The 13,823-nt window shown below is 41.1% G+C and overlaps 1 protein-coding gene across 2 annotated transcripts in view; it reads right to left on the bottom strand.

Annotated features, from left to right (window-relative positions):
* LOC117501875 (F-actin-uncapping protein LRRC16A) overlaps positions 1–13,823 on the bottom strand; it is an 83,975-nt gene that overhangs the window by 44,317 nt on the left and 25,835 nt on the right. For both annotated transcript variants that reach the window (XM_034160840.1, XM_034160841.1), the window contains exons 4-5: positions 8,233–8,292; positions 168–289 (exon numbers count right to left, since the gene is read on the bottom strand). In XM_034160840.1, the coding sequence (XP_034016731.1) occupies positions 168–289; positions 8,233–8,292 (182 nt within the window). The remainder of the gene's footprint in view (positions 1–167; positions 290–8,232; positions 8,293–13,823) is intronic.

Below are 13,823 nucleotides of genomic sequence, written 5' to 3' on the forward strand. Positions count from 1 at the left end.
GGCCAGAATGATACTGATATTCCCTCACTATGCCATGAGATCCTCCTCATCTGAGTCACACCAAGTATGCGCTTGTTTGACACAAATTCATTCAAGCGGTACCAGAAGATCCTCCAGAGAGACCTAGTAACTAACATGGACCCTTATCTCTCTGGTGTGGTACCTACACTGGTGATCCGGTGGGGCAGATCCCGTGCAGACAAGTGCCAATGTGAGCGATCACCTCATCCACTTCCTCCACTGAGCCCAGCCGGAGGTTCCAGGGGCCGCGCTCACACTCCAGCACCAACTGCAGGGGGCGAAACAAAGAACCTCATCAGGGAATCCTTCAGGAGTTCAAGAGTTGGTGTAAAACCTCCCAAATGTACACATTTAGACAATAAATACGATTTAATTACCCTTTCTCAACCATGTTGTGAAAATTCAAGTGGCCAGTCATTTTTTTCAATGTCTAAGTAGTACAACCCCTGGCAATAATTATGGAATCACCGGCTTTGGAGGATGTTCATTCAGTTGTTTAATTTTGTAGAAAAACCGCAGAGCACAGACATGACACAAAACTAAAGTAATTTCAAATGGCAACTTTCTGGCTTTAAGAAACACTATAAGAAATCAGGAAAAATAATTGTGGCAGTCAGTAACGGTTACTTTTTTAGACTAAGAGGAAAAAAAAATATGGACTCACTCAATTCTGAGGAATAAATTATGGAATCACCCTGTAAATTTTCATCCCCAAAACTAACACGTGCATCAAATCAGATCTGCTCGTTAGTCTGCATCTAAAAAGGAGTGATCACACCTTGGAGAGCTGTTGCACCAAGTGGACTGACATGAATCATGGCTCCAACACGAGAGATGTCAATTGAAACAAAGGAGAGGATTATCAAACTCTTAAAAGAGGGTTAAGGAAAAGCAATCGTGGATTGTGGATGACTGGATGAAAGTCATATTCAATGATGAATCCCGAATCTGCATTGGGCAAGGTGATGATGCTGGAACTTTTGTTTGGTGCCGTTCCAATGAGATTTATAAAGATGACTGCCTGAAGAGAACATGTAAATTTCCATAGTCATTGATGATATGGGGCTGCATGTCAGGTAAAGGCACTGGGGAGATGGCTGTCATTACATCATCAATAAATGCACAAGTTTACGTTGATATCTTGGACACTTTTCTTATCCCATCAATTGAAAGGATGTTTGGGGATGATGAAATCATTTTTCAAGATGATGATGCATCTTGCCATAGAGCAAAAACTGTGAAAACATTCCTTGCAAAAAGACACATAAGGTCAATGTCATGGCCTGCAAATAGTCCGGATCTTAATCCAATTGAAATTCTTTGGTGGAAGTTGAAGAAAATGGTCCATGACAAGGCTCCAACCTGCAAAGCTGATCTGGCAGCAGCAATCAGACAAAGTTGGAGCCAGATTGATGAAGAGTACCGTTTGTCACTCATTAAATCCATGACTCAGAGACTGCAAGCTGTTATAAAAGCCAGAGGTGGTGCAACAAAATACTAGTGATGTGTTGGAGCGTTCTTTTGTTTTTCACGATTCCATAATTTTTTCCTCAGAATTGAGTGAGTCCATATTTTTTTTCCCTCTGCTTGGTCTAAAAAGTAACCGTTACTGACTGCCACAATTTTTTTTCCTGATTTCTTACAGTGTTTCTTAAAGCCAGAAAGTTGCCATTTGAAATGACTTTAGTTTTGTGTCATGTCTGTGATCTGCTTTTTTTTCTACAAAATTAAACAACTGAATGAACATCCTCTGAGGCTGGTGATTCCATAATTTTTGTGAGGGGTTGTATTTGTGCCAAATTTGGTGCTTGTTTCACCATTTGAACGATTTCTCTGTAAATATTCTGTTATCTGCTACACTAAAAGGGCTTTTCAATCTTAAAATCAAATATCCGCTAAATCAGTAATATGGCACAGATGAGGATCAAGCTTAGTTATTCACTGAGAGAGCCAGTTTTCACCTGATTGTCACAAATGAGAGTGACTGAGGTACTTCAGAGATAAATGCAAAAGTTTGTTGGTGGAGGTAATAACATCTGCAGCATATAAGAAGAATTGGCAACTACAAACAAAACCCTGCACACCCTCTACAGTTGGGCCACCATCCCTGATCAGCTGAACACTTTCTTTTGTCAGTTTGACTGCAACATCAGCAGAAGGAGCACCCCACCTCCAACCAGGGGCGTAGCACCAAATTCTGGGCCCTACGTACTAGCCACATTGAAGTCCCCCCCACACCACCACTGTTATGTTCTGTTTTATTAACGCAAACACCAAATTTCTAATGCGTAGTCAAACCAGGTCTAAATCATGTATACCTTAGATCACACCTGGGAGTCAGAACCCTTTTTAAAGTTGGGGGAGCAATACTGAGTTGGGGGGTCTGGGGGACCAAATTACACAGTTTTCTAGAAAAATGGTGCAATTCGGTGCATTCCTATCTGTCAAAATGCACAGGAATGCACCGAATTTGGTCCCCCAGACCCCCCAACTCAATATAGCTAGTTTTCAAGCTCACCTCTCTCTTCAAAGAATTTGGTTAGTAGCTGTTTTCCCTCATTTAGTTTTCTTTCCCAGTCCTTTTTTCCTCTTCTTTTTTGAAATCCGGACTTTGTTTTTTTTTTTTTTTTTTTTTTTTAGGAAAGACGTCTTATTTCAGCCTAAACACTAGGGCTGCAATTAACAATTATTTTAGTAATCGATTACTCAGTCAATTATTTTTTCTATTAATCATTAATCTTTTTTTTTTTTTTTACTTACATGTGAGTTTTGCCATTATTTCTTTGAGTGAGTTATTAAAAGGCCTTTATCACGCAACATCAACGTTTAAGCTTGTAACAAAGTTAAAATGTTATATTGTCATCAAAAACATACCTGGAGTAGTATTTTGTACATACGAGGTCTATTAGAAGAGAAACCGGCAGTTTTATTTTTTTTTAAAACTATATGGATTTGAATCACGTGTGATTACATCAGCCAAGCTTGAACCCTCGTGCGCATGCGTGAGTTTTTTCACGCCTGTCGGTGACGTCATTCGCCTGTGAGCACGCCTTGTGGAAGGAGTGGTCCAGCCCCCTCGTCGGAATTCCTTTGTCTGAGAAGTTGCTGAGAGACTGGCGCTTTGCTTGATCAAAATTTTTTCAAGAACTGCGAGGCACATCCGAGTGGAGACCATTCGAGAAATTCTGTTGGGAAGGTGTAGTGACACGGATCCACAATAGGGGGCGTTAATGAACGGACAATGGATGAGCCAAAAAGTAACAATTTAATGTTGTGAATTGCACAACGGAATACAGACAATAACAATAGAGGAGTACAGTCAATCGTATACAATGTGATGTGTGGGCAGGCTCGAGGATAGAAGACGTCTGTCCAGAGAAGAGCCAGATCCCACACGGCTTCCACCGCCAGCGGATCTGAAGAACACCGGAGCCGCCAAGTCCCGAGTCCCAGGTGGCCACCGTCTCCAGCTGTCAGACCAGGTACTGCTGGCAGAAACAGAAACAGTTAATGGTGGGTGTGTGAAGACACACTCAGTAATCGTCCCTTGATCAGTTCCTCCGGGAGGGAGAACCTCCACCTCCAGAAACAATTTCACACGTGCAGCTCCTGTTAGTCTCTTCCCTGGATGGAGTGAGAGGCGAAGACCGTCGCACTCCCACTATCTGCCAATCCAGCTTCAGACAGAGCCCGCAGGAACACGGCTGCACACAGAACAATGTTTAGTTACAATATCAATCGCAGAGAAGGTTACCTCGAGTGGTAGCTGATTTCTTGGCGAGAAGGTGGAGTTGCAGTCCGGCCTTTATAGTGATGGTGATGAGTGACAGCTGGTGCTGATAAGTGACAGCTGTCACTCCCAGCGGCTCTGACGCCCTCTCGTGCTTGGAGCCCGCACTCCAAGCAGGGCGCCATCTGGTGGTGGTGGGCCAGCAGTACCTCCTCTTCAGCGGCCCACACAACAAATTCAGCTGGTTTTCGGTGTAAATTTTAATGGCTGATGAGAGATTTTGGATTGTTTCTATCTCTGTAAGGACTTCCCACGGAGCGGGATGTCGCGCAGTGCTCCGAGGCGACGTTGTCATCCTGTTTCAAGCTGAAAACCTCCAAATTTAAGCCTCTGTTGACCCAGGACGTCGTGAGAGAACAGAGAACTTTCAGAAGAGGTCGGAATCGGCAGTTTATCCGGACATTCCACTGTTAAAGGAGATTTTTTTAATGAAAGACGTGTGGACGGATTGGCACGCCCGCCACAGGAAAAACACCTCCATGTTGATAACCATTTGTAAAATCCAGGCGGCTTTTGGTGGCTTTCAGTTGAGTGAGTATCTGAGAAATTGTTTAACAGCAGGGCATGTTCCAACTTGTCCTTAAGGCTTCCAACGGAGGTGTTTTTCCTGTGGCGGGCATGCGGCGCCAGCTGCGAGCCGAAGCGCCAATCCGTCCACACGTCTTTCATTAAAAAAAAATATGCTTTAACAGTGTAATGTCCGGATAAACTGCTGATACCGACCTCTTCTGAAAGTTCTCTGTTCTCTCACGACGTCCTGAGTCAACAGAGGCTTAAATTTGGAGGTTTTCAGCTTGAAACAGGATGACGTCGCCTCGGAGCGCTGCGCGACGTCCCACTCCGTGGGAAGTCCTTACAGAGATAGAAACAATCCAACATCTGTCATCAGCCGTTAAAATTTTCACCGAAAACCAGCTGAATTTCTCGAATGGTGTCCACTCGGATGTGCCTCACAGTTTTTGAAAAAATTTTGATCAAGCACAGCGCCAGTCTCTCAGCAACTTCTCACACAAAGGAATTCCGACGAGGGGGCTGGACCACTCCTTCCACAATGCGTGCTCACAGGCGAATGACGTCACCGACAGGCGTGAAAAAATTCTCGCATGCCCACGAGGGTTCAAGCTTGGCTGATGTAATCACACGTGATTCAAATCCATATGGTTTTTTAAAAAAATAAGGTCGGACACTTTTCTCACAGACCTCGTACATACATCACCAACACACCACAAAGAGATTTCCATCAGGTTTCACTCGATTATGAGCATTTTTAGATGCCTACAGAAACAAATCTCAACTACTGACAACATACACTCAACAAAAATATAAACGCAACACTTTTGGTTTTGCTCCCATTTTGTATGAGATGAACTCAAAGATCTAAATCTTTTTCCACATACACAATATCACCATTTCTCTCAAATATTGTTCACAAACCAGTCTAAATCTGTGATAGTGAGCACTTCTCCTTTGCTGAGATAATCCATCCCACCTCACAGGTGTGCCATATCAAGATGCTGATTAGACACCACGATTAGTGCACAGGTGTGCCTTAGACTGCCCACAATAAAAGGCCACTCTGAAAGGTGCAGTTTTATCACACAGCGCAATGCCACAGATGTCGCAAGATTTGAGGGAGCGTGCAGTTGGCATGCTGACAGCAGGAATGTCAACCAGAGCTGTTGCTCTTGTATTGAATGTTCATGTCTCTACCATAAGCCGTCTCCAAAGGCGTTTCAGAGAATTTGGCAGTACATCCAACCAGCCTCACAACCGCAGACCACCTGTAACCACACCAGCCCAGGACCTCCACATCCAGCATGTTCACCTCCAAGATCGTCTGAGACCAGCCACTCGGACAGCTGCTGAAACAATCGGTTTGCATAACCAAAGAATTTCTGCACAAACTGTCAGAAACCGTCTAAGGGAAGCTCATCTGCATGCTCGTCGTCCTCATCGGGGTCTCGACCTGACTCCAGTTCGTCGTCGTAACCGACTTGAGTGGGCAAATGCTCACATTCGCTGGTGTTTGGCACGTTGGAGAGGTGTTCTCTTCACGGATGATGCGAAGGAGATGTGTTGCACTGCATGAGGCAAATGGTGGTCACACCAGATACTGACTGGTATCCCCCTCCAATAAAACAAAACTGCACCTTTCAGAGTGGCCTTTTATTGTGGGCAGTCTAAGGCACACCTGTGCACTAATCATGGTGTCTAATCAGCATCTTGGTATGGCACACCTGTGAGGTGGGATGGATTATCTCAGCAAAGGAGAAGTGCTCACTATCACAGATTTAGACTGGTTTGTGAACAATATTTGAGGGAAATGGTGATATTGTGTATGTGGAAAAAGTTTTAGATCTTTGAGTTCATCTCATACAAAATGGGAGCAAAACCAAAAGTGTTGCGTTTATATTTTTGTTGAGTATATTACAGCAAGAGTCCATGAAACTATTTTAAAGGCCTGACTAAAGTGTAATATGTGATCTTTAATAAGATATTTTCATGAAAAAAAGACTCAAATGTGCCAGTTAACTGCATTTTATTTTTTTCTTGTGTAAAAACATGGCTTAGATGTGGTTTGACTGAAACAAATTGTCATTAAACTTAAATAAAACAGGGATGATGTGGAGGTTTAAGAGTCACTAGGTGTTTACAGGAAACATTTATTTATGTTCATTGTTAGTTGGTTTTATCTTTTCTGTTGTGTGTATCAGGTTCTTTTGTTTCTTTCTCTAAAATTGTATTGTAGCATTACTGGTTATTATTAATATTATTGTTGTTTTTGCTATTATTAATATATAAATAAAAATAAATTTAAAAAAAATATTACAATTTGTAATACATTTGACTCTTAAGAGAACAAACGCTGAGCCATTAATTATTATACAGAAAACAAATGCACACAAAGGCGCTGACAGCTGCAACAGCTTAATGCTAACTTTAACATTGAAAACGCCATAGACATGCTAACATGTTAGCATCGGTCCCGTTTTTAAGTTATAAAATACATCTATCAACTGTTTCAGAAGACCATAACAAGTCGGTTTAACATAAAAAAGGTAAAAATTACTCAGACATTTGCTCTTTTAGTGGGGAAAAATTAAGATAAAGCGAAATAAAACAAAGAGCCAATGAAGCAGCAGATCGAAGCACTGCTTCATTGGTTCAAGATTCAAAGCAAAACGGTTGATTATATGTAAGTAAAACAAAATTATTTAGCAACTAATTGATCACTAAATTAGTTGACAACTATTTTAATCATTGATTAACTCTATTAGTTGTTTCAGCTCTACTAAACACCTCCTTGTGCTGTCAGATCCCGTTTGGGATGTATGTGTGTGTGCGGCAGCGTGCCGCCTGTGCCCCTGGGCTAAACCATTGTACAACTGTGCAGGGGTGGGAAGGGCCCTCAGAGATCTTTCAATATTAATGTTAGAGCAGAATTATGTTTTGCAACATTTATAAATTCATTCTAATTATATTCTTTTACAACATGAAATGTATGGACATTAATAACATGCAACACAAAAATGTATGCCAGTTTTTTTGCATACTGGTACCCTTTACCCCCCCCCCCCCAGTCTGATGCCCCTGCCTCCAACACCCCCCACCCACAATACACACCCCTCACACATCACCAACCCCCACTCCCCAGGAAGAGAGGCAACCGATGGCATTGCACCAGTACCAGGTTAAGCAGGCCCTGCTTATCATCAGCGGCAGGCATGGTCCAGATGGGGTCTCGGGTCGTACCTTAAAAGCCTGCGCACACCGGCTGTCTACAGGTGACCGATTTAGGCCACAGCCAGTAGTCACATGCTTGAATGATTATGAGCCTGTTGCACTGACACTGGTAATCATGAAATGCTTAGAGAGATTGATAATGAAATACGGTGCATCCAGAAAGTATTCACAGCACTGCACTTTTCAACATTTTTTATGTTACAGCCTTATTCCAAAATGGATGAAATTATTTTTTTCCCCTCAAAATTCTACACACAATACCCCATAATGATAATGTGAAAAAGGTTTGCAAAATTTTATATATACAAGTATTCACATGTTTCCACTGATCATCCTTGAGATGTTTCTACAGATTAATTGGAGTCCACTGGAGTCTGTGAAAGCTCTGCTGAAAGCCTGAGCTGGACTTTTGCACCTTATTTAATGGACATTCTGTCCTTTAAATTTTATTTTTATTACATGACCTTTTACTCTTGCTGCTGTGAGGAGGACTGCACTCAGAGAATTTTGCTGTAGAGAAATGTGCAATGACAATAAATATTCAATATCATTAATTTTAAAAACCTGAGTTAAATGTTTTTTCTGCTGGCTTACTGTAGGTGTGTCTGACTGTCATTAACTCAACAGAAAAAGAGTGCCACCCTGTGGTTTCGTAGGTGTGGGGTGTTTGCGGGTACCTGAATGGGCTTGCTGCTGCTGATTCCCTGGATATCTAGGTAACTGAGCGAGTGCTCCACCTGAACAATCAGAGACACGTTATGAAACATCCTGAGGACACGTTGGGAATGACTTTAACAAATACCAAACGTAAACTTATGTAGCCTGAAGGAGAAAGAAATAAAACTGGTTGATCTGCTTCACGTTGGTGGATCAATATGTAAATGTTTCCAAACAATTTCCAAAAATGAATTTATTACAGCACTTGCCACATTCTTGTCGTCCTTTAGAAAATGCAGCGAAACTGAAATATGGCAGTGCCTTAAAATCTGATTTTCCGCTCGCTCTCACACAGATGTGATGCCATCAGAGGGCCAAGTGAGACACAAATGTTCAAGCACACCAGATGTGCTTTGGGTCACTACAGTGATTTCTGCATTGACACTAAAGGCTGTCAGAGCAACGCAAATACACAATCGATTTTTGGTCAAATTTAGAAAAACAGAAGGAGACGGGTGTAAATATTTTTATTTTACTGTCAGGTTTGTGAGAGTTTGACAGTAAGTTTTTCCGAGAAAAAAAAAGAAAAAAAAAAAGAAAAGTCTCATGTTAAAGAAGAGTGGTGAAGAAGGTGAAATGGTTGGGTGTTTGTTCTGTTTCTGGCAGGTTTCAGACCAGTACAACAAAGGTGCTGGTCATAACAACCCCCCCAAAAAGCCCAGTGATCATCCAGGAACATGGACTCTAATTCAGAAGCAACACAGAAACGCTGACGGCTAAAAGAACCAGAATTCTTGTGTGGTTGACATCCTACCTAACCAGCCACTCTCTGTATGTTTTGAACAATAATGTAGAGTAAAATCTTGTCCCTACGAATTACGGGGTCCCACAAGGGTCTGTGTTAGGGCCGCTGCTTTTCTCCCTTTATATAGCACACCTAGGGCAAATATTGCATTGCTATGGAATTACTTCAGATTGTTACACTGACGACACTTAGCTGTACATGCCGATAACTGCAGGGAATCTCATGCACAAAGATTTTAGAAGATTGCCTGGCTTCAGTAAAAAACAGGATATCAAGTAACTTCTTGCTTTTAAACTCAGTCAAGACTGATATGATGCGTCACTTTCAATGGGTGACAGGTCTGGACTGCAGGCAGGCCAGTCTAGTACCTGCACTTTTTTACTACGAAGCCACACTGTTATAACACGTGCAGAATGTAGCTTGGCAGTGTCTTGCTGAAATAAGCAGGGACATCCCTGAAAAAGACGTTGCTTGGATGGCAGCATGTGTTGCTCCAAAACCTGGATGTACCTTTCAGCATTGACGGTGCCAGCACAGTAAGTTGCCCATGCCATGGGCACAAACACCCACCCCCCACCATCACAGATGCTGGCTTTTGAACTTTGTGTTGGTAACAATCTGGTTGGTCTTTTTCCTCTTTTGTCTGGAGGGCACGACGTCCATGATTTCCAACAACAATTTGAAATGTGGACTCAGACCACAGCACACTTTTCCACTCCTCTGAGTCTGGTCTGCTTGAGGTTTCTTCCTCAAAAACACCAGAGGGAGTTTTTTTTCTTAACGCTGCCGTCGGTGTGCTTGCTCAGAGGGGTTGGTTAGACTTAACCCACGTGAAGTACCTTGGGGCAGCGTGACTGTGATTTGGCGCTATATAAGTAAACTGAATAGAAATTTCAACTCAATATTTCTACTTGTCAAAATATCCAAAGAAAAGAAACTCCACAGAAAAATAAATACATTATTTATAAATAAATAAATATAATTTCCCTGAGAGTAGAGACACACACTTATTACAGAATGAAATAAAACACAAACACAGGCACAATCCTTGACAGAATCTCAGCTGACAATTGAAAATTAAAAAAAGAAGTCTGGAGAACAAATGTCTGGAGGAGAGTCACAACCTCAAAGCCAGATTTCTTTCACCTCAGAATCCTGAAAGAAAGTAAAAATAACTGAGTGTTCACTCACTGCCAAAACAGCAAGTGAGGAGGAGAAAAGGAATTTAAAAAGGACAGAAAGAAGCTACCAAAAGAAAAAGTGAAGGAATAAGACAAAAATGATATATATATATATAAAAATAAATAAAATGTAGCGATAAATGATAAATGCAGGAACAGAAGAAAATTGACAAATAAAATAAAATAATGAAGAAGCAAGAAAAGAAAAAGGTAAAGCAATAAAAAAGCAACAGAAATCAAAGAAATAATAAGCAAAGAATGAAAATTTTAATTTTTACAATTACAATCATATCTGTAATTTCTCAAGATTAAAACCACTTTCAGAGATTTGCTGGCTTGTTTAGCTGTTTAAAGAGTTTTAAAGTAGTTTAAAACTTAAAAAAAATGAATGCAGCTTTCTATCTTTAAAAAGAACAATTTACACATTTGTTTTCTTTTAATTAATTCAGCACTAGAGCGAGAGAGAGAGAAAGAGAGAGAGAGAGAGCAAGGGCTCTCATCTCATTTCCTTGCCAGCTGTTAAATTCTTCCATTGTCCTTTTTTTTTGGCTCTCTGTGGGACAAACGGTTGTCTGTCTGTCTCTCTCTCTCACACACACACACACACACACACACACACACAGACACACCAAACTGTACTACAACAGGTCAGAGGTCAGCTGGCTGAACTAAAAACCGGCAGGAATACAGATTTTAAATTGTGAATAAAAATCTAATCTTTTGGATGATAACTCCCGTTCTGAAATGAATTCACATTTTCAAAACCTCAGTAAATTTAAGTAATGCAGTAATGCACAGTTAAATATTAACTGTGCATTACTGCACAGAGTTCTTGGTGTAGGACTGGGAGAAGGCATGCCTTTTAGCCCAAACCATTAACACCAGGTTCAGGTTATTGCAGTATAAATGGTTATTTAGAACATACAGTGAGGAAAATAAGTATTTGAACACCCTGCGATTTTGCAAGTTCTCCCACTTAGAAATCATGGAGGGGTGTGAAATTTTCATCTTAGGTTCATGTCCACTGTGAGAGACATAATCTAAAAAAAATATAAATAAAAAATCCGGAAATCACAATGTATGGTTTTTTTAAATAATTTATTTGTATGTTACTGCTGCAAATAAGTATTTGAACACCTACCAACCAGCAAGAATTCTGGCTCACACAGACATGTTAATTTTCTTTAAGAAGCCCTCTTATTCTGCACTCTTTACCTGTATTAACTGCACCTGTTTGAACTTGTTACCTGTATAAAAGACACCTGTTCACACACTCAATCACACTCCTGTCCACCGTAGCCAAGACCAAAGAGCGGTCTAAGGACACCAGGGACAAAACTGTAGACCTGCACAAGGCTGGGATGGACTACAAGACAACAGGCAAGCAGCTGTAGAAGACAACAACTTAGAAAGTGGAAGAAACACAAGATGACTGTCAATCTCCCTTGGTCTGGGATTCCATGCAAGATCTCACTTTGTGGGGTAAGGATGATTCTGAGAAAGCTCAGAACTACACAGGAGGACCTGGTCAATGACCTGAAGAGAGCTGGGACCACAGTCAATCAATTCAATCAATCAATCAATTTTTTTTATATAGCGCCAAATCACAACAAACAGTTGCCCCAAGGCGCTTTATATTGTAAGGCAAGGCCATACAATAATTATGTAAAACCCCAACGGTCAAAACGACCCCTGTGAGCAAGCACTTGGCTACAGTGGGAAGGAAAAACTCCCTTTTAACAGGAAGAAACCTCCAGCAGAACCAGGCTCAGGGAGGGGCAGTCTTCTGCTGGGACTGGTTGGGGCTGAGGGAGAGAACCAGGAAAAAGACATGCTGTGGAGGGGAGCAGAGATCGATCACTAATGATTAAATGCAGAGTGGTGCATACAGAGCAAAAAGAGAAAGAAACAGTGCATCATGGGAACCCCCCAGCAGTCTACGTCTATAGCAGCATAACTAAGGGATGGTTCAGGGTCACCTGATCCAGCCCTAACTATAAGCTTTAGCAAAAAGGAAAGTTTTAAGCCTAATCTTAAAAGTAGAGAGGGTGTCTGTCTCCCTGATCTGAATTGGGAGCTGGTTCCACAGGAGACGAGCCTGAAAGCTGAAGGCTCTGCCTCCCATTCTACTCTTACAAACCCTAGGAACTACAAGTAAGCCTGCAGCCAGAGTGAAGCGCTCTATTGGGGTGATATGGTACTATGAGGTCCCTAAGATAAGATGGGACTTGATTATTCAAAACCTTATAAGTAAGAAGAAGAATTTTAAATTCTATTCTAGAATTAACAGGAAGCCAATGAAGAGAGGCCAATATGGGTGAGATATGCTCTCTCCTTCTAGTCCCCGTCAGTACTCTAGCTGCAGCATTTTGAATTAACTGAAGGCTTTTTAGGGAACTTTTAGGACAACCTGATAATAATGAATTACAATAGTCCAGCCTAGAGGAAATAAATGCATGAATTAGTTTTTCAGCATCACTCTGAGACAAGACCTTTCTAATTTTAGAGATATTGCGTAAATGCAAAAAAGCAGTCCTACATATTTGTTTAATATGCGCTTTGAATGACATATCCTGATCAAAAATGACTCCAAGATTTCTCACAGTATTACTAGAGGTCAGAGTAAGGATCTGGTTAGACACCATGTTTCTAAGATTTGTGGGGCCAAGTACAATAACTTCAGTTTTATCTGAGTTTAAAAGCAGGAAATTAGAGGTCATCCATGTCTTTATGTCTGTAAGACAATCCTGCAGTTTAGCTAATTGGTGTGTGTCCTCTGGCTTCATGGATAGATAAAGCTGGGTATCATCTGCGTAACAATGAAAATTTAAGCAATACCGTCTAATAATACTGCCTAAGGGAAGCATGTATAAAGTGAATAAAATTGGTCCTAGCACAGAACCTTGTGGAACTCCATAATTAACTTTAGTCTGTGAAGAAGATTCCCCATTTACATGAACAAATTGTAATCTATTAGACAAATATGATTCAAACCACCGCAGCGCAGTGCCTTTAATACCTATGGCATGCTCTAATCTCTGTAATAAAATTTTATGGTCAACAGTATCAAAAGCAGCACTGATGTCTAACAGAACAAGCACAGAGATGAGTCCACTGTCCGAGGCCATAAGAAGATCATTTGTAACCTTCACTAATGCTGTTTCTGTACTATGATGAATTCTAAAACCTGACTGAAACTCTTCAAATAGACCATTCCTCTGCAGATGATCAGTTAGCTGTTTTACAACTACCCTTTCAAGAATTTTTGAGGGAAAAGGAAGGTTGGAGATTGGCCTATAATTAGCTAAGATAGCTGGGTCAAGTGATGGCTTTTTAAGTAATGGTTTAATTACTGCCACCTTAAAAGCCTGTGGTACATAGCCAACTAACAAAGATAGATTGATCATATTTAAGATCGAAGCATTAAATAATGGTAGGGCTTCCTTGAGCAGCCTGGTAGGAATGGGGTCTAATAAACATGTTGATGGTTTGGATGAAGTAACTAATGAAAATAACTCAGACAGAACAATCGGAGAGAAAGAGTCTAACCAAATACCGGCATCACTGAAAGCAGCCAAAGATAACGATACGTCTTTGGGATGGTTATGAGTAATTTTTTCTCTAA

This window comes from Thalassophryne amazonica, chromosome 20, assembly GCF_902500255.1.
Source record: "Thalassophryne amazonica chromosome 20, fThaAma1.1, whole genome shotgun sequence".
NCBI lineage: Eukaryota > Metazoa > Chordata > Actinopteri > Batrachoidiformes > Batrachoididae > Thalassophryne > Thalassophryne amazonica.